Genomic DNA, 25829 nt, shown 5'->3' with positions numbered 1-25829 from the left:
TCCAACCTGTAGTAAAAGTGTTCTTACACGGTCTCACATTCTCTGATTTTCAAAATATGTTATTTACAATATACATATCAGAATAAATATACGTCATACAAATGAACTAAAGGTCCAGCAGACCGTAGATTGATCAAAAGCTGATTTATTTTAAACACCGTATTAAGTGACGTTATGTAGGCATGTATTAATATTACAATGACTATGCTTTTATCAATCGTTGACAACATCAAACATGTATGGGCCGAAATCTTTGATAAAAGTACGATCCCGGCAGGACTCGAACCTGCAATCTCCTGATTCGTAGTCAGGCGCCTTATCCATTGGGCCACGGGACCTGCTTAGACAAGTTGCCTACTTTACGCCAATACTCGTGCATGAAAGTAGACCTACCAGGTATAATACTTGCACCGGCTGGCATCAATACCTGCGATGTGTCAATGCATCAAAATGAAGTTGAAATACTAGCAGATCTAAAAAATTAGCACAAGTCGAAACAGGTGAAAATCTTCTGGTACCCAACCAAATGTTGGAACGAAATCGTAGCCCACCTGTAATAACTTATAAGTATTTTTAAACGGTATCACCGTTCTCCGATTTTTAAAATATGTTTATGCAATAAATAAATCAGTAAAAATATAGGTTATACTCACGTGTGTAAAATAAACAAAAGGTTCATCTGACCTTACATGTATTAACAGCTGATTTATTTTTTTCAACAGTAATTGACGTTTAGTTGGCATGTACTAATGTTACAATGACTTTGCGTTTATCAATCGTTAACAACATTTAACATGTATGGGCCGAAATCTTTGATAAAATTGCGATCCCGGCAGGACTCAAACCTGTAATCTCCTGATTCGTAGTCAGGCGCCTTATCCATTGGGCCACGGGACCTGCTTGTCATAGATTCCTACTGTACGCGAGTTCTGCAGCAATAAAGTAGACTTTATATGCATAAAACTGGCACTGGCGCGCATCAAAACGTGCGATGTTTCGATGCACCGAAATGTAGTTGAAATACTAACAGATCTCAAAATATAAGCACAAGTCGAAACGGGAGAAAATATCCTGGTACCCATGTTCGCAAAATATTGACACGAAATCGTAGCCAACCTGTAGTATAAGTATTCTTAAACTGTATCACATTCTTTGATTTTCAAAATATGTTCACGCAATAAAAATATCAGTATAAATATATGTCATACTCACTTGTGTTCCATCTAACATTAGGTCCAGCTGCACCAAGGAAGGGTCGACAGCTGATTTATTTTTTACCACCGTATTTGACGTAAAGTAGGCATGTACTAATGTTACAATGACAATGCTTTTATCAATCATTGACAACATGAAACACGTATGGGCTGAAATATTCGATAAAAGTGCGATCCCGGCAGGACTCGAACCTGCAATCTCCTGATTCGTAGTCAGGCGCCTTATCCATTGGGCCACGGGACCTGCTTGTCAGATGTGCATACTTTACGCCAAATCTCGTGCGTTAAAGTAGACTTGCTAGGTATAATACTTGCACTGACACGCATCAATACCTGCTATGTGTCAATGCACCGAAATGTAGTTGAAATACTAGCAGATCTCAAAATATCAGCACAAGTCGAAACGGGAGAAAATTAACCCTATCAATTGCAATAAATCGTGACAGTGTGATCTCTGAATGTGATGAAAATCAACTTTTTCTTAATTCATTTACCTCCAAAACTTTACATCATCTTCATTTTTATGATGTTGTTTGTTTTTTTCAATTTTGATTGGGAATTTTTCTGAAAATTGGGAAAAATATCTTATATTTTGATTTGGGAATGGGTCCAATAGTCGGACCCGTGGGCAGTACAGAAAAAAGCCCTGTAATCAAACACATCATCAAACATGTATGGGCCGTTATCTGTAATAAAAGTGCGATCACGGCGGTACTCGAACCAGCAATCTCCTGATTCGTAGTCAGGCGCCTTATCCATTGGGCCACGGGACCTGCTTGGATAGATGTATACTTTACGCCTGAATTCATGCATGAAAGTAGACCTACAGGGTAAAATACTTGCACTGGCACGCATCAAAACCAGCGATGTGTCAATGTAACAAAATGTAGTTAAAATGCTAGCAGATCTCAAAATATAAGCACAAGTCGAAACGGGAGAAAATTTCCTGGTACCCCAGTTGCAAAATCTTGGCACGAAATCGTATCCAACCTGTAGTAAAAGTGTTCTTACACGGTCTCACATTCTCTGATTTTCAAAATATGTTATTTGCAATAAACATATCAGAATAAATATACGTCATACAAATATACAAAAGGTCCAGCAGACCATAGATTGATCAAAAGCTGATTTATTTTAACCACCGTATTAAGTGACGTTATGTAGGCATGTATTAATGTTACAATGACTATGCTTTTATCAATCGTTGACAACATCAAACATGTATGGGCCGAAATCTTTGATAAAAGTACGAACCCGGCAGGACTCGAACCTGCAATCTCCTGATTCGTAGTCAGGCGCCTTATCCATTGGGCCACGGGACCTGCTTCGCATAGATTCCTACTGTACGCGAGTTCTGCAGCACTAAAGAAGACTTTATAGGCATAATACTTGCACCGGCGCGCATCAAAACGTGCGATGTTTCGATGCACCGAAATGTAGTTGAAATACTAGCAGATCTCAAAATATAAGCACAAGTCGAAACGGGAGAAAATATCCTGGTACCCAAGTTCGCAAAATATTGGCACGAAATCGTAGCCAACCTGTAGTATAAGTATTCTTAAACTGTATCACATTCTCTGATTTTTAAAATATGTTCACGCAATAAAAATATCAGAATAAATATATGTCATACTCACGTGTGTTCCATCTAACATTAGGTCCAGCTGCACCAAGGAAGGGTCGACAGCTGATTTATTTTTTACCACCGTATTTGACGTAAAGTAGGCATGTACTAATGTTACAATGACTATGCTTTTATCAATCATTGACAACATGAAACACGTATGGGCTGAAATATTCGATAAAAGTGCGATCCCGGCAGGACTCGAACCTGCAATCTCCTGATTCGTAGTCAGGCGCCTTATCCATTGGGCCACGGGACCTGCTTGTCAGATGTGCATACTTTACGCCAAATCTCGTGCGTTAAAGTAGACTTGCTAGGTATAATACTTGCACTGGCACGCATCAATACCTGCTATGTGTCAATGCACCGAAATGTAGTTGAAATACTAGCAGATCTCAAAATATAAGCACAAGTCGAAACGGGAGAAAATATCCTGGTACCCAAGTTCGCTAAATATTGGCACGAAATCGTAGCCAACCTGTAGTATAAGTATTCTTAAACTGTATCACATTCTCTGATTTTTAAAATATGTTCACGCAATAAAAATATCAGAATAAATATATGTCATACTCACGTGTGTTCCATCTAACATTAGGTCCAGCTGCACCAAGGAAGGGTCGACAGCTGATTTATTTTTTACCACTGTATTTGAGGTAAAGTAGGCATGTACTAATGTTACAATGACAATGCTTTTATCAATCATTGACAACATGAAACACGTATGGGCTGAAATATTCGATAAAAGTACGATCCCGGCAGGACTCGAACCTGCAATCTCCTGATTCGTAGTCAGGCGCCTTATCCATTGGGCCACGGGACCTGCTTTGACAAGTTGCCTACTTTACGCCAATTCTGTTGCATGAAAGTAGACTTGCTAGGTATAAAACTTGCACCGGCAGGCATCAATACCTGCGATGTGTCAATGCATCAAAATGAAGTTGAAATACTAGCAGATCTAAAAAATTAGCACAAGTCGAAACAGGTGAAAATCTTCTGGTACCCAACCAAATGTTGGAACGAAATCGTAGCCCACCTGTAATAACTTATAAGTATTTTTAAACGGTATCACCGTTCTCTGATTTTTGAAATATGTTTATGCAATAAATAAATCAGAAAAAATATAGGTTATACTCACGTGTGTAAAATAAACAAAAGGTTCATCTGACCTTACATGTATTATCAGCTGATTTATTTTTTTCAACAGTAATTGACGTTTAGCTGGCATGTATTAATGTTACAATGACTTTGCTTTTATCAATCGTTAACAACATTTAACATGTATGGGCCGAAATCTTTGATAAAATTGCGATCCCGGCAGGACTCGAACCTGCAATCTCCTGATTCGTAGTCAGGCGCCTTATCCATTGGGCCACGGGACCTGCTTGTTATAACTCCCTACTATACGCCTGAATTAATGCATGAAAGTAGACCTACAGGGTAAAAGACTTGCACTGGCACGCATCAAAACCAGCGATGTGTCAATGTAACAAAATGTAGTTAAAATGCTAGCAGATCTCAAAATATAAGCACAAGTCGAAACGGGAGAAAAATTCCTGGTACCCGAGTTGCAAAATCTTGGCACGAAATCGTATCCAACCTGTAGTAAAAGTGTTCTTACACGGTCTCACATTCTCTGATTTTCAAAATATGTTATTTGCAATAAACATATCAGAATAAATATACGTCATACAAATGAACAAAAGGTCCAGCTGACCGTAGATTGATCAAAAGCTGATTTATTTTAACCACCGTATTAAGTGACGTTATGTAGGCATGTATTAATGTTACAATGACTATGCTTTTATCAATCGTTGACAACATCAAACATGTATGGGCCGAAATCTATGATAAAAGTACGATCCCGGCAGGACTCGAACCTGCAATCTCCTGATTCGTAGTCAGGCGCCTTATCCATTGGGCCACGGGACCTTGTCCACCTTCGTCTTTATGTTTGACTGAATAATTAATACTATTATACATTGGTTATATCTAAAAAAAGAGAGTCATATGGGCATTACCACCACTATTAAAACGATAGGTTCATTTTTAAACATAAACATTAACCATAAAAACCTATAGATCTAGATCAACCCAAAGTTCCACGATGATGTCTTTTCCCAATATATTCCGTAATACTATACATGATTACATATTATATAGGTTGACATAAAATGGCCCTCATACTGCGATGGTGTTATATTAAAAGTCATAGCTTATTGTTCAACCAATTGCCTCTAAATAACTCACATGCGTTTCAGAAGATAATAAAGTTTCAAAAAATGTACAATTTCAAATACACTTCAATAAAATGCATATTTCGAGAAATACTGGTACTTTAGGCAAAAAGGCAAATCGTCATTCTGTGTGTTTCAAATTAAAATCGCTCGTTCCGTCAAATTAAACAAATAACAGGGCATGCAACTGTCAAAGGTTATAAAACCAAAGGTAACAACCTACTTACACGCTAAACATATTCTTAAATCGCTACCAGGTCAGTATAATGTCAATTTGTTTTCGCAAGTGGTCATAATTCGGATAGTCATATTCGGATACGGATATCACAGAAATGTTTTGTCATACCCTATGAATCTATAATTTTTCTTTCTTTTTTTTTTCAAAAACAATTGTGAATAATTGTATACTGCCATTATCAACTTGATGTTGGTGGGCAAAAATATTAAAAAAGTATGATCCCGGCAGGACTCGAACCTGCAATCTCCTGATTCGTAGTCAGGCGCCTTATCCATTGGGCCACGGGACCTGCTGACTGCAGACATAAATTTAACATTATATACTCAATACTATTTTAACTCGTCTTAAACCTATCCTGTTTATTTGTAAGTTTTACTTTACAGTATATAGCTGACAGACGAAGACAAATATATTTTAAATTAATAATTATGTAAAGAAATCATGTTGGCTAAGATCAGATAAGATAAGACAAGATAAGATACATATTATGTCCAATCGTAGGTCATGTGATAAATGACTTGTGAATCCATACCATGGTATCCAGTCAATGTTTTGATTCACATTTCATTTATCACATGATCTCAAAGTATGAAATCATATATTTCTTGTGATGAATGGCATGTGAATCATAGCATAGGCTAGGGGCGGTAACAAGATTTGAGGTTTGAGGGGGCGTAACTCAGGGGCGTAATTTTTTAACTTGAGGTGTTGGCAATTGGGTACGAAAATTTTAGCAATTTATAGTCAAAGTCGTGCATTATAGGCGTATTTTATTACCATTACTCTGTTTTGGAACAATTCATTTTTTTAATTTATTTATTTAATTTTATTTATTTATTTATTTATTTATTTATTTATTTATTTATTTATTTTTATTTATTTTTATTTTTTTTATTTATTTATTTATTTATTTATTTTATTTTTTTTTGGGGGGGGGGGGGGTCCGCAAGTGTAGAGAATTATATATCAGTTACTGTACATATATTTTAATGAAAATAAAGCTCATTCCTGTTTGTTTAGACACAGCTATATTAAACTTGGTCAACAGCAATAAACAAGTTAAATTCCCATTCAAATTTCCCGTCTACATAGGAAAAACTAGACAATAAATTATTTTAACATTTATATTAAAGTATACAGGCGCGTAGCGTATGTTGATTTCATTCAACTTTCCCGTCTACATAGGTAAAACAAGACAAAAATATTTTAACATTTATAATATTATTATAGTATAAAGGCGCGTAGCTGACTGAACGCAAATACGCAGTTGCGTTATGAAATTTTGACATACTAAAAACACTCATACTTAAAATAGTTCCTCCCACAACTACCCCGAGACATCAATCTGCGTAATCACAAATTGGCCCTAGCTACGCGCCTGGTATATAATAAGACATTTAATATCATTAAAACTTAAGCATATTGTATTGTTAATAGGCCCTTAAACATAATTGAACATCTTTTAACAAGAACAGTATAATCAGTCAGCTACAAATAGTTAAAGAACTATCCAGTACATGTACCTTTGAAATAGCGGTGACATTCTAACATTTATACATGTCAGATTATCGGCACACCTACAGCTTTTGACCCACTTTTTACCTTTCTTTGAGGCTGTGGGGGAACTGACACATACTACAAGTTTGTTTACCCCCTGCCAAATGAATGCAGCAGTAAGCAAAGCCGCTGAGTAGATTATTTTTTAAAGATGTACACGGAAGTCTCAAAACGAAAGTGAAAGTTAAGACTTACGCGCTGTAATCAACCTACCCTATATTTATGTATGTTACTAATGCACATTGTGAAGTATATTTGTGCTTTAATAGAAAACATTGAAATATGTTTATTTCATGGACAATTTAACTTGGTCCTGTTACAGTAACATAGCTTCACTAGCGGCTTTAGAGGGGGGCGCACCCGGCGCGCGCACCCTCTAAAATCTTCCAAGTCTACCTTTCATTTTAAGATGGGCGAAAAAGAAATAATCACTTACGCTTAAAATGCAGCATTTCTTAATATAAATTGTTAAAATATGCTTGAGGTAGTAACCCCCAACCCCCCTGCAAATGTTTATGCCATATACATTCGGTTCTGAGGTAAGGGCGTATGTCAAAGGGTTGCGCCCCAAAGTTTCACCCCCTCTAACGTCAATTTCTGGATCAGCCCCTGATCTTAGTCTTAAACCTTAAGCTGCGCTATAATAAGACTTCGCTGGAGACAGCCATGTTCAGCTACGGGCAGAGTCTACACAATAAATGCTCTTTAATACGTATATTTATTGAAACGCAGTTTACGCCAAAAGCGGGTTAAGGCCTGGAAAATCCTTACGATCATTATTTTAACGGGATCAGAATCTTAAGACAGTGTTTTGAAATATTTTTTTATTAAACAAGATCCTAATAAACTGGAAACATTCCAATATAAAATTATCCAAGTCAAAGATCATGTATGTTCGTATAAATTTCGTGGACAGGCTTCGTATTTTAAAATATCATTATAGGCTTGGAATGCTAATCTAACAAAAGAGTCACATATTTCCAATCATTTAAGACACAGATTCAGTTTGTAAATATGGCCATATATAATATTTTTTGTTAACGATACTAAGAAAACTAAGACGGTATGGACCACTCAGCATTTTGAAAATATTTTGGGTTGCAAAATACTTGAAATTTAAATAAACTTGCATGATCCCACGGACCTTTAAGCCATATACTAGTAATTTCTACAGGTCAATGATAACTTCATATGAAAACTCAACATTGATATCTAATAGCTCGAACACCACTTGAAACATTGTACAAAGTTTAAATATGATCATAAACGTAGAAGAATTTTATCGGATTAAGAAACTCATGGGCGAAAAAATCAACGTTGAAATCCTTGAAATTGACATTAAATACGGAGCACTAAAGATTCTTGGCATGAACTGTTTTGCGGTTAATTCTAAACATTTACCCCTAACACCTGATCATTTTCACATTTGATAGGAATGTGCATATGTTTTCTCCAAATATTTTATAAATTTCATCGAATAATGGCTTCAAACGGAAGTTTCTGACCTTGAATCTGTTTCGACATGCGCCTTTTAAGCTGCACTCTCACAGATTAAACGTATTGACAACTTTTATTTATCTATTTTTTTTGTTTTGGAACGAGCCAATTTTTGCAAAAATGCGTAGTAACCAGTGATATAAGACTGCCGACAAAAATCAGATTGCAGGTTTTCATATTTATGATGAAAAATGATGGTTTATGCATTATCATTGATTTTCGAACGAATATATGAAAAACTGCGATCTGATATTTTGCCGGTGGTCTTTATACCACTGGTTTTCAGATATTTACAGAATGGCTCATTCCAAGAGAGTGCAGCTTTAAAAGAGTGTTTTTATGAGCATTGCGTAACCACTGTTTACCGTACATAGTCCCACATGAGGAAACGGGAGATCTAAATAAATTTTAACTGATCTTAAAGAAACGGGTAATAAGATACAACATCTAGTAACTATATGGGCAGATAACAGTCTTTAAAATATATTGCCTTTTTAATTCACCGGACGCCATGACGTGTCAAAGTGCTACGAACCGAAAAGGTTGTTCGTTAAAAACTGCACATAGAAAGCCCATACCAATAAGATTTTTTTAAACTTCTTCATACGACATATCGTATATATGCTGTATTGTTTACATTAATATTTGGTGGGATGAATTTACTCCTGTCCACAAACTTTACGAACAGCCCTCGTAGTTTCTAATACTATATATGCAACATATTACGTAGTTCAATAATGATATTTTTATAATGATTTTTTTATATCATTAAACTCGCATTATAGCATTTATTCATATAAAAAATGGTTAAACTAAATACTCCATACATGAACCAGTAATGTTATTTTAAGCATTGATTAAAAATTAAAGAAACGAAAACATTTATTTTTTATTTGTTTGTGTTAATGTGTATAATCATAAATCAATTAGAAATAATGATGCTATGTCAACAAACGAATATATGGCACAAAAATTCAACGCTAAAGTGAAACTGCCAGTCAGCAAGACTTTTCTTAACTATATCGTTAATGATATGCTTACTTGTCTTTGACATTTTGTTTCTTTGGCAGGATTTAAACAAAAATAAAGGCAATACCTGATGCTCAAACATATACAGATTTTGTCATTTTGCACGTTTATATAATATATATCTTATTATGATACTACATGGATTTATTTATTTTATATTTTGAGGGTGTGCCTGTCTTGTGTTGATCAATGAAGTGAGATTTATATAATTAGTACTATACGATTACAATTATGTTGTTTATTGACAAGTTTTTTTTTTGTAGAAGACCACGTTGTAAAACATTTTTATTATTTATTATTATTATTATTATTATTATTATTATTATTATTATTATTATTGGATCATGGTCCAGATTAGTTCGTGAAGTTTCCCGCCTAGCGGCTTGGCGGCGTTCAATTGACGGCCTGGCGGTCTAGTGACATGGCGGCGTTCAGTTGGCGGCCTGGTGGTTTAGTGGCATGGCGGCGTTCAGTTGGCAGCCTGGTGGTTTAGTGGCATGGCGGCGTTCAGTTGGCGGCCGGCGGTTTAGTGGCTTTGCGGCGTTCAGTTGGTGGCCTGGCGGTCTAGTGGCATGGCGGCGTTCAGTTGGTGGTCTAGTCAGTCTAGTGGCATGGCGACTTTCAGTTGGTGGCCTGGCCGTCTAGTGGCTTGGCGGCGTTAAGTTGGCGGCCTGGCGGTCTAGTGGCATGGCGGCGTTCAGTTGGCGGCCTGGCGGTCTAGTGGCATGGCGACGTTCAGTTGGTGGCCTGGCGGTCTAGTGGCATGGCGGCGGTCAGTTGTTGGCCTGGCGGTCTAGTGTCTTGGCGTCGTTCAGTTGGCGGCCTGGCGGTCTAGTTGCTTGGCGTCGTTCAATTGTCGGCCTGACAGTATAGTGTCTTGGCGTCGTTCAGTTGTTGGCCTGGCGGTCTAGTGGTTTGGCGTCGTTCAATTGACGGCCTGACAGTCTAGTGTCTTGGCGTCGTTCAGTTGTTGGCCTGGCGGTCTAGTGGCATGGCGGCGTTCAGTTGGCGGCCTGACAGTCTAGTGTCTTGGCGTCGTTCAGTTGGCGGCCTGGCGGTCTAGTGGCATGGCGGCTTCAGTTGGCGGTATGGCGGTCTAGTGGCATGGCGGCGTTCAGTTGGCGGCCTGCCGTTTTAGTGGCATGGCGGCAATCAGTTGGCGGCCTGCCGGTCTAGTGGCATGGCGGCAATCAGTTGGCGGCCTGGCGGTCTTGTGGCATGGCGGCGTGAAGTTGGCAACCTTAAGGTCTAGTTGCATGGCGGCGTGATGTTGGCATTTTAATATTTTTATGATTGTCGGTCTGATCGCCTTCAACATGGCGGCGTGAAAGTAGAGGCCTAACGGCCTTTATATATTTCGTGATCTGTAGCAGTAGAATATTTACATTAGGGAAAGGCAGGGACATTATGTTAGGCCATAACTCTGAAACCGCTTGGACGATCACGTCGATCGAGGTACCGTTATAAAGGTCTAAGAGAGCTCTGGTCCGACCTGGCTCATTTGTCACCCTGCCCGCAAGTTTCGGCTGCGGCTGATCCCTGGTCAAGCGGCAATTTATTCAATGAAAATACAAATGCGTTTTGTGCAATATTAATGTTCACATGCGCGAAAATTGGTTAATTAACATGACACGTTCGGTAAGAGACTTCGAAAAAACATGATTTAACACTTGATTTAGATCAAATATTAATGCAACTGCTATTGTAAGTGAAATGAAATATTAGGCCGCCCCACCGCCAGGGTGCTAAATTCATGCTGCTAGGCCGGTAGGCCGCTAACTTGACGCCGGTAGGCAGCCGACCTCACATGCATTTGTAATGTAGTGATTATGGGTTTTGTTATCGAAAGATTCCCACAAATAAATCGAAAACCTATATCATAACATCAAAATCCATTGCAGACTATATAACTTCAAACTTAAAACAAGAAATGTCCTGACGCCATAATAGCTAGAAAATGTGCAAGTTCCATATCTCGCCTCACTTTCGGTGGAAACCGGTATCATATTATAATCATGATAGTGTGTGTTTCAGTTGAACTAATAATGAAACATCGATCCAGTTGAAGGCTGTTTTGTCATACTTGTGTTTTAAACATACAAGTTTTTTTTCTCTTCTAAATTTGAGGTCTTTATATTTTAAAATTATTCCAATAAAAAAAAATGGACTCACCATATCATGTGACCATATACAGCATTGCTGCTGATTTGCCCGGAAAAAAGGTCTTCGGTGCTCTGGACAAGGTATTATATTTTATAAATGTTGGGAGTTGGAACAAAAAAAATACATTTAAGTTTAATTGTTTTTTTGGGCTACGTTTTTATTTGGTTATATCATAATATACATTATCATATAAATAATTACAATAGTTATATAGTATTATCTTATTACAATTTTACATATTAATTTCGCAAGTTTATGAAATAATTTAAATATCACATTTTCCAAGAATATGTTTTTTTCGAGATAAAATAACACCTTTATAAAACATATTAAGCACTATTGAACATGGAGAGCCATAGTTCGCTACCGTCTGAGTCCCATACAACTTCCCTCCTCGTGTTTCAACAGCAGCGACATTCTGGAAAAGGTTTTGGAACAGTTCTTGCACCCATATTTCTTAATGTCAGAATGAGTCTGAAGATGCGCGCGCAGGTTGGATCGGTCCGCGAACGCCCGGCCACAGTGCGCACATTTAAATGGCTTCTCCCCGGTGTGTGTTCTCACGTGACCCTGCAGTAACCATGGTCGCGAAAAAGCCTTACCGCATAGTTTACATTTACACGGTAGGGTGTGGGTCCGTATGTGCATTTTTAAGGCACCCAATGATCCGTATGACTTGTCACAGTATTTACAATTGAACTCTTTCTTTACATGACTTACACAATGGAACTGCTTGTGTTTGGACAACCCACCAAATGTGGAGTAGCTCTTTTTACAGTCCTCGCATTGATATCTGGGCGGTGGTGGAATTCGAGACTCTTTGGGTGGATATGATGTCAGCGAATCCGCTGATTTTATCCATGACATCAAAAATGGTGACGCCATATTCTGGGCATGTCTGCTGGCCATTAATTGTTGCTGAGCTAGTAAGCTTGCATTGTATTGGTCCATGGTTATTGACTTTTCTTGTTGCTCACGTAATGACTGAAGTTGGCGTGGGGTTTGTGGTACGCATCCTTGCATCAAATAAGGATTTAACCCTTGAGCTAAAGCGAACCGTTGCTGTTGTTGTATGTGCTGCTGTTGTTGTAATTGTTGCTGCTGGTGAGCGAGTCTCTGTGCCTGTAAAAAATGTATTTGTTCTTGAGTCAATCCGTTGGGACTGGCGTGCGATGTCGCTACAGGTGACGTCATATATGGATAGCATGACGTCATATTTGGTGACGTCTGGTAGCACCTGCGGTCACATTTTGCCAACATAGCCAGAGGGGACAACTGCGCTGTCCCAGGACAGGACATGATCGGGGAAAATGCACTCGGTGCCATAGTTTGTGACGTCAGAATGTCGGTTTTGCCCAAGCTATCCAATAGCCGGCCTATCGGGTCCCGACGTTTGCTCGTAGCGTCGTCGGGCTTTCGTTTCGGTGTGTCGATGGATTTGGTCCTTGAAATATGTTCTGTCAATGTCACTTCAGGTGACGTAGGAGGAGTAGGAAGCGCCGGCACAGGGCATGTCACTGGGACACCTGAAATGGTACAAAACCATTGTAAATCATTTGGACACAGATCTATATATACGTCTTATGAAATAAAATGTTTACTGAGGGGAAGTAGGAAGTAATAAACATTATTTGATTCCTATAAATTACTTTCTTTCATTTTACACACAGATCTCGTTTATGAGGCTGAAGTGAGAAGCTGTTTAGAGGAATGGTATCATCAATTTTCCATAAGTATGTGGAAGTGGTTACAAGTGTAATGGCGAGCGCCGTGCGGCCGTGGACGGCAGTGTAAACAAAACAAACATAATTGAGCACGGGTCGTCCTAATCACCGCCACAATGGTCGGTATGCGCGTGCATTCTGGAGCCAGATTCCACACGCGGACCACGTGCTGGGATGGGCTACAGAAGTCACATGCCTGCCTGGTCATGAATGCTTTTGAATACTCCTTTGAACAATTGAACCATATTTGCTGTTGCATAATTGGTTAACGACTTTTCTTGTGCACAGCCCTTACTATGTTCAATAAAGGTATTAACTCTGCAATATGTATGCTGACTTGTATTGCAATTATGATTATCTGAACTCTTTTTTAAAACTTTAACCATCAAAACAGTGTCATTAGAGGAACATTACGAACATTTACTTGCTCAAAAAATAATAGTCGTTTGTCATGAGTTTTGGGTAGAAATAATTGGGAAAAGTCTCGTTTGCACTTCTATGTATTTTTCATGACATATGAGGCACTTAGTTATATTTTTATTCAAATCATTAAAATGTCATGATCGCCGTTGATAAGTCATATTTCGGTGTTTTAACATGAGCTGATGTCAGTCGCTAGTGATGTTGTCTCAGACTCTTCTACCCCACGCTAAACACCCAAACGTAATAATCACCACCGCAGCTTTAATGACAAGCAGTTTCCTACAAAATTCATATTAACAAAACTTCTTAGCAATCCACTTAAATTCTTATCAGCAACAGAGATCATCTTTATTTTCTGAGAGTAAAAACTTGCTCGGTATTTTTAATTGCAAATTAAACGAATGCCAGAATGGCGTACCAATTAGAATTAATTTGTTGCATTAAATGTTTTATTTGATTCTTCAAGGCTGTTTTTTTTTGCCTACATTTAATATTACAAAAACAACAACACATTTTTGACTGCCATTCCGTTGAACATTTTTATTCAACTTAAATTAAAATTGTCCAATGACCTGCTATATTTTGTATTTGTTATATGCTTAAGGATTTTCTTTCTTAATTTGGTTTTAAGCCGTTTTTTATTTATTTACTTATGTTTTTATTTATTTACAAAGGCCCTTTTTCACTGCATTGTTTTCTATATTTCGATGCCTAATTTAAAAATACATGTAAATCTATAAAAAAGCAGTATTATTGATGAAATTGAATTTAATCGATGCTATTAATTTACCCTGTAGATAATTACTCATTTCAATAAATAACAAAGTCTTTTTGAGGTTTTCTTTTATATAATAGATGTGGTATATCGTATTATAAAGATAGTACAACTGTCATGAATATATAATATATTAAAATAATGTATGCACATTTCTCAGCAAAAGCTATACGGGCTATTTTAGTTGTTTATTGTAAAGGATACTAATAATTATACTTTAAAAAATGTTTTTAAAACATATACTATATTGTAACTTACGCTATTCCTATGTGAACTCCTTAACGGCGCAAACTAGGTTTTTTAATGTTTGTTTCATCGTTTAATGTATATTTTGCTAGTGTATGTTTTACAATTTTTAATGCTGAATTGACCGTGTTAAGTTAAACTTGAAATGAGTTGACTCTTTGTCTGTACATATATGTATATTTTAGTCATTCTCATATCTTTTAAAACTAACATGTAGAATTATTTAAATAAATGCATTAACATACCTGATTGGTTGTCACCAATATCATTCTGTTCCTTCTTCGAATCTTTTTGCAGAATGTCCGATATTGTAAACGTTTTTGGCTTTGATGTCATCTTTTTTTTTGGCTTTTCACCATAAACGTTAAGATATATTCCGCAAATGTCAATTAAATGTCCACTCTTTCAACCACTCGAATGTATCTCTAGTATGACTTTTCGTGTTCAACTGTTTTCACCACAATGCCAGAATTTATGATTATCTTGTAAGATATGTGTATTCATTACTTTACAGCATCTACAATTCCACAGAGGTGATAATTGACTTCTTAATTTCATATCGCAGACTTCTGGGCATCTCCGCCAATCGCCTACAAGCAAAGAACCGTTAACTCCGCCCTCCTGATGCGCACGACGAATTGCACGCGCCCATACCTCTTTTCTCATTGGATAAACATTTTTGAATTCTCAGAGGATCGCGTGCCACAAAATTCCTGCAAATCTAGCGATTAAAATCGTCTCCAACCATGAAAGCCACGATAAAGGAATGTCAGATACAAATTATGCCCATTTTGTCTCAAATTCTCTTGAGAATGCGACTGCATTTATAATATCTCTTCAATAACAGACTGAAATATTCTGACTGTTATTTTGCTATAATATTCCATTGACATTATAATTATATGAGAATTGCAGAACTTGGTGTCAAAATAGGAAGGTGTCTTGGAAGTATGGCAAACCGAATAATACACATTACAAAGACAATATTCTCGTTTTTCTCTGCCTAGTAGTTTGACACTTTTTCAGGAAAACCTGTTTTGAGGAATTTCTATGTTGAACCATGTTGGCGTCGTCAGGTCCCCTGGTCGCTCATTTAGTTCAATGCCATGAACATAACTGGTCTCAAAGAAAAATATGTATTATTTAAATCTGTAATTTTGTTATTACAAGATATTACGAAATGCGATTTTCTGACTTAAAATTACAAATAATATTCTAGTATGAATTCATAGGAAATTTTGTATAATGCGTCGTTTCTTGTTTCTGGACAAATAGTTTAACAGTCAGACATTTTCAAAAATATTGTCTTTTAAAGTGTTAAACTTAAGAGTACATGCTTTGGGCCTAAAGTTTACTCTTTCGACACTGGTCAACATATATACCAATGCATGAACAACACCTTTTCCCGTTTATGTCAAAGAACTACCTTTTTTCCAACTAAATTATGATATCATTTTTGGAATGAACCCCCATGTCAACGATAGCTTTCCCCATATGTCTAATGGTTTTGAATGCACGAATTGAACCTCTACTGAAACCTTCGGCCCCTCGTCGTGTCTCTGAAGTCAGTAGTGCTACTGTTGGTAAAACAGCGATCATTAATATGTTGGCCGAAAGAAGAGGTCCATTAATTCATTTGCCTAACGGTTCATGTCATTTGGTCAATTTGAAGTTCATGGTTCTCGCCGGTTCAAACGGCACCACATCTCCATGTCGACATAGATCAGTCAGAACGCTCAGCATCTACATAATTAATTGATTTTTCCAGATCATATTTATTATCATTTCTTTCAAAAGTTCATATGCCCAATTAATAGGCTATCTTTGATGTTAAAAGAAACATGGACATGTAGAAAAATGACCCTCTGTTTCAAAACAAACTCGTCAATGACAGATACGAAGTATGCGGAAGAAAATTGAAGAAAGATGCATACCCAAAGCGAAGATTATCCGCAATAAATTTCCGGGACATTTAGAATTCAAAGGAATACAAATTTTAAGGAAAATGTGCGGTATTTCGTTGAAGCATGTAATAGGTTGCAAAGCGTTCATTTAATGCCGTGTTTACATGTGCTTACAACTGGTGAATGGTTGCCTAGACAGTTCTGAAATTAATCATATTGTGGTTTGATTGGCAGCGCCTTCAGCCCACGTTTGTTTCGCTGCTATATGCTCGACGATTGTTTGCCGTAATTGTTTTCCAAGCACTTGCCGTTACAAAGAAGCATTAATTTTGTGGCAAAAAAACCGAACGGTATTAACTTGTTAGGTATCACCTGATTTGAAGTGAAAAGCAATTTCTTGGTGTGTTTTTGTGTGTATTTTTTTCGTCAAGAAATGTACGTTCGCCGAACCTGTCTATTGGAATATCAAGTTCACTTATCTTTGTTGTTGTGGGTTTTTTTTAAATTTAAAAACAACAAAAAACTGAAGTAGAAAATGAAGTTGCAAGTAACAAAATAAAATCCCTTTTAACAAAATTTTGAATATATGAACAGTCGAACACCCTTGGCTCGATCTTGTTTAGTTCGAATTAATCGTTGGCTCGAACTGGATATAAAGGACATATTTCTTTTATGACCTACAGGTAAGAATTCCCGTTTGGCTCGAATTTTTCGAGGCTCGATGAATTTTCGCCGGTCCCGTTGGGAGTTCGAGCCAGCGAGGTTCGACTGTATAGTAAATGCATCTTTTAATATAGACAGGTTGAACCATTTATATACAATGGGTCGGCGTAAATGTGTGTAGATTGCGGTCATCTTGGAAGCCGACAATTAAATTGATTTTTTTACGATATCATAGAGTAAAATTATGATAAAATAAGGGTTTTCAGATGCATTACCGGGAAAACTATTTTTGGGTGAAAAACATGGGCCAGTCCCTTTAAACGTTAAAGACCCCTTATTATACTAAGTAGAACAAGTTTCGTTCGGAGATGAAATGGTCCTGACTACAAAAAGGCACTGAAAAGTTCGGCCGAAGTTGTATTTGTCATGAGACAGTTGTACACACACAGACACTTTCCCGCTTACCTGTCGGTATCTTTAAGAGTCATTCTCGCAATATAAATATTTTCCTGAAGGAGTGCCTTTACAAATGATTGCAAAAATAGTTGTTTTACTGCAATAACATAAAGCAAACAAGAGGATCTGATGATCGCAATATGCCGACAAGTGATTCCGCGGGGAAATAGTTCCGTACTATTCGCACTGGCAGGAATTTTTATTACAACAATACCGGATTTAATAATATTTATATTATTGTATGCATGTTAAAAACTTTCGTTCTTCAGGTAAACCATTTGCTTTGCAACAGGTGTTTAAGCGATCTGCCTTTGATGTTTAGGTATTAATTTTGATTTCTTAACAGCAAGAGTGTGCAAAAAGTAAATAATACTTAGAAGAAAGGTACCGCCACTTTTGAATCGCACATGTTTCAGAAATCAACTCCAGGAAAATACGAAATATCAGAATTATGTACTCTATTTCAAATATTACGGTAATTAGTAAAGAATGCTATGATGGTAAATGTATTTTTACCTTTATTTTAATCGTTTACAAACTTCAGGTACAGCCATGAGACGGTTCGTTAACATTTACATGATGACACGAGGTATTAAACTTTATAGTTTTAACGTACAAATACGTAAATGTCAGAAGGTTTTATTTATTTGAACACTTGCTGGGGCTATAAATTATTTATTTTTGTACAAGAAGCGAGAAAACATCTCAATTATTTGTAATTCGTGCCCTGTCACGGGTTTTAAACATACGACTCGCGTGATGAATTTCTGTGGTTTCAAAAATGATTCACCGTGACTCTCTGGAGTTGTAGAGTAAACAAATAACCCGGGAAACAATAAATAAATAGCATGAGAGGGGCAATAAAAATGACAATCTCTGCCAATTAGTGATGGAAGAAGCCATTGAGTCAAATATAAGTCAAATATGACGGCCCTTTCTATATAGGTTATATATACATGTATACATGTACAAAATGAGTATTCTATTAATAAAAACATAAAAATGAGATTTATATATTAATAGGCTAGCTCCATTTTTTATGCCGAAACATGTATATATTTTCTGGCGGAAAAAAATAAGGTTGTGGTATTACGATTATATAATACGTCTTTCTTATTTGCTTTGATAAAGTCTTGGACTAAGTAAACTGTACGGCATTTCTGACCTGTACAAATAATGAAATATAAAGAATCGGTTTGCTATTGTTTGATTATTTGCATAATGATTTCGTATTTTGTAAGTTTACAGCCAAAACAAATGAGAAAACCTGTTCAATTTGAATAATAAATATTAAATTGTAATGAAGAAGATATTTCAATTTGTTCACCAACGAGAATAAGACAATACATTTTCAAACCCATTATTATTATTTCTGCAAAAATGGAATAAAAAATATATTAAAAAGTCAATAGTGCCTTTCAGCCCCTTAAAAATCCCGCGTTTTATTTTGCTTCATGAAGACAGCAGTTAATAAAATCTCGACAGTTATATTACTTTGGGTGTTCCTGTTTCCCCCACGGGGCTGCCGAGCTTTGACAACAGTTCACACATATAACTGAAAATCTCATTAAATTCCGAGGTGGTCATTTCCGTACAGTCTACAGACAGTTAGTTTGCTTTTCCATTGATCTATAACTGCCAAGTGGCGCGAATATTCCACATAAAAGTAAAAGTATATTTTCCAAATTATTATTCTATTTAGCAATTTAAAACTTCAAAGCCACTTCTAATACATCGCCCATCAGCCCGGAAGCGCCGCGATCGAGGACCTATATCGCTACTTGTTCCTATTTCTACGAACCTTCTCTAATTAAATGCACAAAGGGCCAATTGACATAGAATATTTAAAAACCTGTCTTAAGGATCATCAAAGAGTATTCTGAGAGGGATCTTGAAGCGCTCTTAGTATCAAGAAACATTGGTGTTTTTTGCGCTTTGAAACTGGGAGAAGGGTTCCTGGGTCGACTCCGACTGGGAAGGGTTTGGAGCTTGGGGTGCGGGCACGAGAGCCCCGTGTATGCGTGGTGTATTAGATTTAACCACGACTGCCTTGTAGTGCTCATTGGATATGAAATGAAGACTATCATATGTTTAATAGCGAACAGTAAGAAAATGAAACACAAAAATAGCGTTATATTTCGGTTAGTTTCATTTTTTATGACCACAATGGCTTTAAAATGGATACCAAATTCCTTCTTTTACTTAAAATTAGGTCAATTTTGAAGTGGTTGCAGACACGCTGATTATAAATATAAGAAACAAATTAACTCTGTGCATAACGAATACCTTCAAGTATTCATTATTATACCAATAACTGTTTTAGCATGGGGGTGAAATCTGCACGTTTGTGCACCTAAATACCTGTCCTACATATTGCCGTCCCGCCGCGTCTTTACAGGGGAGGCGGAAGCATGTGGCGTCCAGTGCAGGCGAGAACCTGTCGCCTCAGACGTCCGCCATGTGCTCGCCATTTAGCTGTATTATTATAATGCACAGTGCCGGTCCCCTCGTTTACTGATTACCGCGGGGGCAGACGTAGGCTGTAACCAATCCTGGAGATCAAAGCCATGAGCTGCCTCCATGCTGGAGAGGCGGCCGCCCATGTACCGCTACATAGAGCCTCTCGAGGTCTTTATGCCAGATCAAATAGCTAAGCGTATAAAATATATCAACGGAATGGTCCGAGGATAATTTACTGCTGCTAAAGTGATGTATACCTTTTCCAACTGTCGTCGACATCAGACGCCCCAATTAGATTGGTCTACAATATTTTTGCTCTTCTTTACACTGACTGTATGTTTTTAACAAATTCAAGGTATGTGAAAATAGTTGCCACAGAATTCACAATAATTATTGTGTGATGTGTTGCCCTAACCGTGATCGAAAAAGAATTCTGGTTGTCCGGTTAGCGCAGTGGCTAATGCACTCGCTTATCACCTAGGCGACCCGGCTTCGATTCCCGGCCTGGGCGCATGTGAGTTTTGTTTGTGGTCACTAAGGCGGACAACTGGGTTTCCTCCGGGCTCTCCGGTTTCCCCTTCAACGCAAGACTACACTCTCGCGTAAAATCGTGCCAACGAGAGTGATTAATATAATGTTGTAATAACTTGTTTCGCAATCGTTGAAAATATATAAGTTTAAACTAAAAATACCTCTCGTCAGACGATTTTGTCTTTCCGACAATGTTATGATACAACTTCAGAATTATGCCAGCAGGCAAAGAAAACATCTGCCTTTTCTAAAATAAATTATTACAATTTAATTGGCAAATTTATGCGCATCAGAAAATGAATTAAGCTATTTTGTGGACGAGATTTTCCATGTTGTTCTCAATGGCCCTTAGTAAACATGTGCAATGCATTTAACGTAATTTAGTGTCTCTTAAAAAACTTGCTGATAATGATCTGTGATGCCGTACAAAATTCACCAATGCAATTGGGAAAAAGCATCATTGCCATGTTCTTATAGATTTGAACATACTCTTCCACTCCAAGTAAAAAGACAGCCAAAACGCATCAAAAGACTTACTTCATTACGATCCTCAAGAGAACAAATTGCACGTGCTCCCAGCTCTTACAGATTGTGTCATTGTCTCATTAAAGCTCATTTGTTAACGTTTCAACATTTTGAAAAAAACAGTCTATTTCTCTTAAAACTCTTAACAGCTGTTTGTGCGCATGCGACGTACGACTAGCTGTGCGCGGGGTTATGCCTCATTTACATCACGAAATGGAAAAAATCGTCATAGACATAGCGGTGCATGCAGATGTAGGTAACACAGCACGAGCGGCCGTCCTCCTAGCATAGGGCTCCCACTTGTTACATCAAAACTGCGACCAGCTCAACGGGCAGGTTAGATTCGCTCGTAATTACCGTTAATTATGATAATTACCTGATACTATATGCACGGTAAACAAGATGGTAGCTATTGTCATAACTTAACGAAGTGCTGATAAGCCCGGAGTATACAATGCCTGGTGCAACTGTATCAATCATATCCCATCAACCCACACTTGGTTCAGCGGTCAGCACGGGTCCCACGGGGAATCATGCACGTGCCGGTGACACGTCCGAGACAGATCAGGAATTACTGAGCAAATGGAGGAATTTGCTTTCGTTTGCAAGTTGTATTCATGGCATTTTACGATGTAACTATTCTAAGGGGTACATAAACAGCTAAGGTCATTAATTTAAACTGACTTGTAAAAATGCACATATATTGCAAGTTCCATTCACAGTTAGGAACAAGAAGAAACATGTATAACAAATATAAATTTTGAATGATAAACCTTTAACTACTTACTAAATAATGCATTTATGGAAAATATTAATTACTGATAACAAGATTGTAACCGTGTATTTAACACATGAAAACGTAAAAATATTAAATGATTGGTTAATGCTAAAAGCGGTCTGCTATCGTCTCATTAGGTAGAAATACCATGTTTTCTGCACCCTTCTTTCAAATTAAATGCAGTATCCTTTATAAGAACCATTGTTTTTGACATTTATTCACCTTTTTTGTATATTTAAACAATTGTATTAATTGTGGAAAATCTTATTTGAGAGTAAGAGTGCATCTTTAAACATAGAAAAGAATAATTTCATATTCGTTTCCGTGAATAACACTTCATCTACCATCTAACTGGTCTTAATCTACTGATTCTCATCCATCACAGGTTTAATAATGATAAATCTATCTCAGGTGTACGTGAATGAATCTACGGGACTATTCACATAGTGACAGTTTTAATCAAATTTGGAGTAACACCGCTTAACGAAGTGGGTTCCGCTCCCACGAGTAGCACTACCAGACTGCCTGAAACAATGACAAAGCCCACTTCCGTGTTCGCTGCTTCATCACTGCTTGTCATTTCGAGGACTAACACCTTGACTAACTTCAGGCTGCTGAACGCTTAAACAGTTTGTTTTCATGAATAGAGTATGGATTGCGTACAGAAGAGGTTTTGACTTTCGTCGGTATCGTTTTCCTGTATTCCTTTGTCCATAGATGGCATAATCGGTCAGGGATAGTAACTTTTAGTATGTTATAATATATATTTGTACAATTATATGCCTCTGATCGATGAATACTTTGGTAAATAATATGAAATTAAGGATCAATCGTATTTTAATAATAATAATATAAAAAAAAAAAAAAAAAAAAATAATAATAATAATAATAATAATACTTATGTATGTTAAAAACTTACAAGTGGCCAAGTACTTATTTTAGATACAAAAAATTACCGTTTGCTACTTAGGAAATTCAAATGCATTGTTTTTGCTCATTTGAATTCATTCTCAATGGTCAAAGGCCACATTTTCATAATTGTATTGCATTCATTTATCAAGCTATCCCGTATAACTGATCATTTAGGTGTAATATCCATGTTGTACTATTGATAATGAAGTTGAAATTGAAATAACCATTTTGCACTGTATATAGATCAACAAGTTGAATAACCATGTTGAATTAAAATAACCATGTTGCTCCTCCGAACAGTAAGTTGAAATAATGATGCTGCGCCGTCGATGATTAAGTTAAAATAATGATGCTGCGCCGTCGATGATTAAGTTAAAATAATGATGCTGTGCCGTCGATGAATAAGTTAAAATAATGATTCTGCGCCGTCGATGATTAAGTTAAAATAACCATGGCTCTTCCCATCGTCAATACACGTACGTAACAATGTTACGCCTGTATAAGAACAGGCACTGTTTTCGTTTCAATTGCCTTATTTATTGAAAACTTTACTGTTATAAAAGTGTGTTAAAACATACTTGACTTGTTTCTGGAAACGAAAACATGTTGTAGTTATATACAGATATTAAACTGATATTTGTTCCGTCGCATCGGTATATTTCCTGGTACACGAATGTGGCGGGGCTCATTAGCCTGAAGCACATCCATATGTGAGTTTCCTACCAGCCACCGACTCGTTATCTCATCCCACATCATAATTAACATTACCATCAAGTGTTACGACTTATATTCGCAATAACACAGCTAACATTTCTTTTTTTGAGATAAAAACGATCTCCTGAAATGCGTGTAATGATAATTTTAGTTTTATTGCAGTAGTTTGTGGTGTTTTAAATAGTTTGCATCAAACGCCTTGAACTGTCAAGAACTGCATCTTCATAAATGCATGCATTGACACGCTAGAGCACATTTGGAACTGAACATAACGCCGCACATTAAGAGAGTTTTGTGATAATGTCTGTAAGGAAAGTATGGTTATTAAACTACCATAATTCTCAAATATTCAGTAAGAGCTCTACTGTCTGTTTTTTTCGTAATTGAAACTGAGTTTTTGTAACCCTATTTGGTAAATGTTGCTTCTTAGTTCTATGTCGTTGTGGGTTCGATTCCGGTACTGGTGTTGTCAAGTTATTCGATATGTTACTTCCAACCCACAAGGTTAAAACCAACCCACTAGGGTACTTTGAGCACACTAGGTCAATACCAACCCACTAGGGTACTTCCAGCACACTAGGTAAATCGTAACAACTCCGCCATCTCCGGCAAGCGTAGAGATAGTCAATTATGTTGGATACTGGCCGAGGTGTTCCGATTGACACTAGGTAACTAACCCACTAGGTTACTACCAACACACTAGGGTACTACCAACCCACTACGTTACTACCAACCAACCCACTATTTTAATACCAATCCACTAGGGTACTTCCAGCAACCAAGGTAACCAACCCAAAAGGTTACCACCAACCCACTCAGATACTCAGGACCTCGGTTTTTAAACAGTTTATTTCTTTTAATCGTTTCTACCATTGCGGCACAATAACGCCATCATATCTTGGCATCCATCTCATAATTTCCTCGTTAATTCCGTCACATATACAATCTAAAACTGCCAGAGTCCCCTTATCCGTCAGATATCTCAGATTAACAAGTGGTGACATAATGATTAATTTGAATTATTAGCATCGAGTGCGTTGGAAGTGTTTTCGCCATAAACGTTGATGTTTTGAAGGCACGCTGTTTATAAAAACAAATGGTATTTCTTGTTAGATGGTTAATAATCATTTATTTGTTCACGCAGTTTTTATTGTCACTGTTTCTCTACGAGTGCCATTCAACAATAAACATGACAGTAGATACTCAATATACGTTAAACATTAACAAAATAATGACCTAGTGACCTAATTTCTATCATAGTCGTGTCTTTAAATTAAACAGGTACATGCTTAACAAGTTTTGCAAATACTGGTATTAAATAGAAATTGTGACCTCAATATTTTCAAATTCTTATATTTGGCTGAATGGGCTTGTTATTTTACTAACATTCGGACCTGGGGCGAATAATCTAACGCAGACAGCTCATATCTAGATTTTCATGAAATTAGACATTTAAGGATGTTTAAATACTCGGTAATATGAAGACTAGTTAATTCCGAGATCAAAACTACGTCGAAAAAGCTGCCTTGGGGGATAAACTATCTCGAGTCATTTACAAAGTATTTAAAATATTGTAGGTCGTGACCTTGATGTATGGCCTACTGATCTTATAGCAAGGGGTCTTCTTCGTGTCAAGTAACTGTACTAGCTCTAACGCTAACTGTTCTCGGTTTGTTGTAAGGACGTTTTCATAACATTGTTGGCCACGTCCTTCGCCTACTGACCCCTAAACATGGGTCATCTGCTGGTCAAGTACAAACAACAGGTGTTGTTTCATTGCCCAATGTCCACCCGTTCTCATTTTTGTGCGGAAAATGTCTTTAAAACATTGTTGGTCGTGACTTCGAATTACTGCACCGTCTACTGGTCATGTACATCTCACCTGCGACGTTTCGTTGTCCTTGGTCTTATTTATGCAGACGAAGTATTCAAAACAGTACCAGTGACCTTGCCCTTCGACCTACTTGTCCCTAAAACAGCGACAATCTACCAGTCAAATACAACCAGAATAAGATTTACTGTCCTAGGTCTCACCTTTAAGATATTGATTTTTAATACACTGTTGATTGTAGCCTTGACCTTCTGAAGCAAAACGTGGCAGGGGTGATCTCATGGCCAAGGGCACCGTACCAATGATGTTACATGACCCTAGGTCAAGGCGT

At 37.2% G+C, this 25829-nt stretch overlaps 1 protein-coding gene and 9 non-coding genes across 10 annotated transcripts; all 10 read right to left on the bottom strand.

Annotated features, from left to right (window-relative positions):
• Nucleotides 1-265: 265 nt before the first annotated feature.
• Nucleotides 266-338, bottom strand: Trnar-acg (transfer RNA arginine (anticodon ACG)). The gene has a single exon. It is a non-coding gene; the product is annotated as a tRNA-Arg (tRNA).
• A 486-nt stretch (nucleotides 339-824) lies between these two features.
• On the bottom strand, nucleotides 825-897 carry Trnar-acg (transfer RNA arginine (anticodon ACG)). The gene has a single exon. It is a non-coding gene; the product is annotated as a tRNA-Arg (tRNA).
• Nucleotides 898-1385: 488 nt separating this feature from the next.
• On the bottom strand, nucleotides 1386-1458 carry Trnar-acg (transfer RNA arginine (anticodon ACG)). Its single transcript has one exon. It is a non-coding gene; the product is annotated as a tRNA-Arg (tRNA).
• A 1005-nt stretch (nucleotides 1459-2463) lies between these two features.
• Trnar-acg (transfer RNA arginine (anticodon ACG)) lies at nucleotides 2464-2536 on the bottom strand. The gene has a single exon. It is a non-coding gene; the product is annotated as a tRNA-Arg (tRNA).
• Nucleotides 2537-3024: 488 nt separating this feature from the next.
• On the bottom strand, nucleotides 3025-3097 carry Trnar-acg (transfer RNA arginine (anticodon ACG)). The gene has a single exon. It is a non-coding gene; the product is annotated as a tRNA-Arg (tRNA).
• Nucleotides 3098-3585: 488 nt separating this feature from the next.
• Nucleotides 3586-3658, bottom strand: Trnar-acg (transfer RNA arginine (anticodon ACG)). The gene has a single exon. It is a non-coding gene; the product is annotated as a tRNA-Arg (tRNA).
• A 486-nt stretch (nucleotides 3659-4144) lies between these two features.
• Trnar-acg (transfer RNA arginine (anticodon ACG)) lies at nucleotides 4145-4217 on the bottom strand. The gene has a single exon. It is a non-coding gene; the product is annotated as a tRNA-Arg (tRNA).
• Nucleotides 4218-4694: 477 nt separating this feature from the next.
• Nucleotides 4695-4767, bottom strand: Trnar-acg (transfer RNA arginine (anticodon ACG)). The gene has a single exon. It is a non-coding gene; the product is annotated as a tRNA-Arg (tRNA).
• A 759-nt stretch (nucleotides 4768-5526) lies between these two features.
• On the bottom strand, nucleotides 5527-5599 carry Trnar-acg (transfer RNA arginine (anticodon ACG)). The gene has a single exon. It is a non-coding gene; the product is annotated as a tRNA-Arg (tRNA).
• A 6320-nt stretch (nucleotides 5600-11919) lies between these two features.
• LOC128244362 (zinc finger protein 271-like) lies at nucleotides 11920-15060 on the bottom strand. The gene is made up of 2 exons (XM_052962376.1): nucleotides 14970-15060; nucleotides 11920-13082 (listed from the first exon to the last, which is right to left on the bottom strand). Exons 1-2 carry the CDS (start codon nucleotides 15058-15060, stop codon nucleotides 11920-11922), a joined length of 1254 nt encoding a protein of 417 aa, XP_052818336.1.
• Between the last annotated feature and the right edge of the window lie 10769 nt (nucleotides 15061-25829).

This window comes from Mya arenaria, chromosome 8, assembly GCF_026914265.1.
Source record: "Mya arenaria isolate MELC-2E11 chromosome 8, ASM2691426v1".
NCBI lineage: Eukaryota > Metazoa > Mollusca > Bivalvia > Myida > Myidae > Mya > Mya arenaria.
This window is presented reverse-complemented; position numbering and strand designations above follow the sequence as displayed.

Coding starts and splice junctions, on each gene's coding strand:
- LOC128244362 (XM_052962376.1), bottom strand. CDS start 15,060: ATGACATCAAAGCCAAAAACGTTTACAATATCGGACATTCTGCAAAAA. Junction 13,083..14,969: donor TATTGGTGACAACCAATCAG/GTATGTTAATGC, acceptor GTACCATTTCAG/GTGTCCCAGTGACATGCCCT.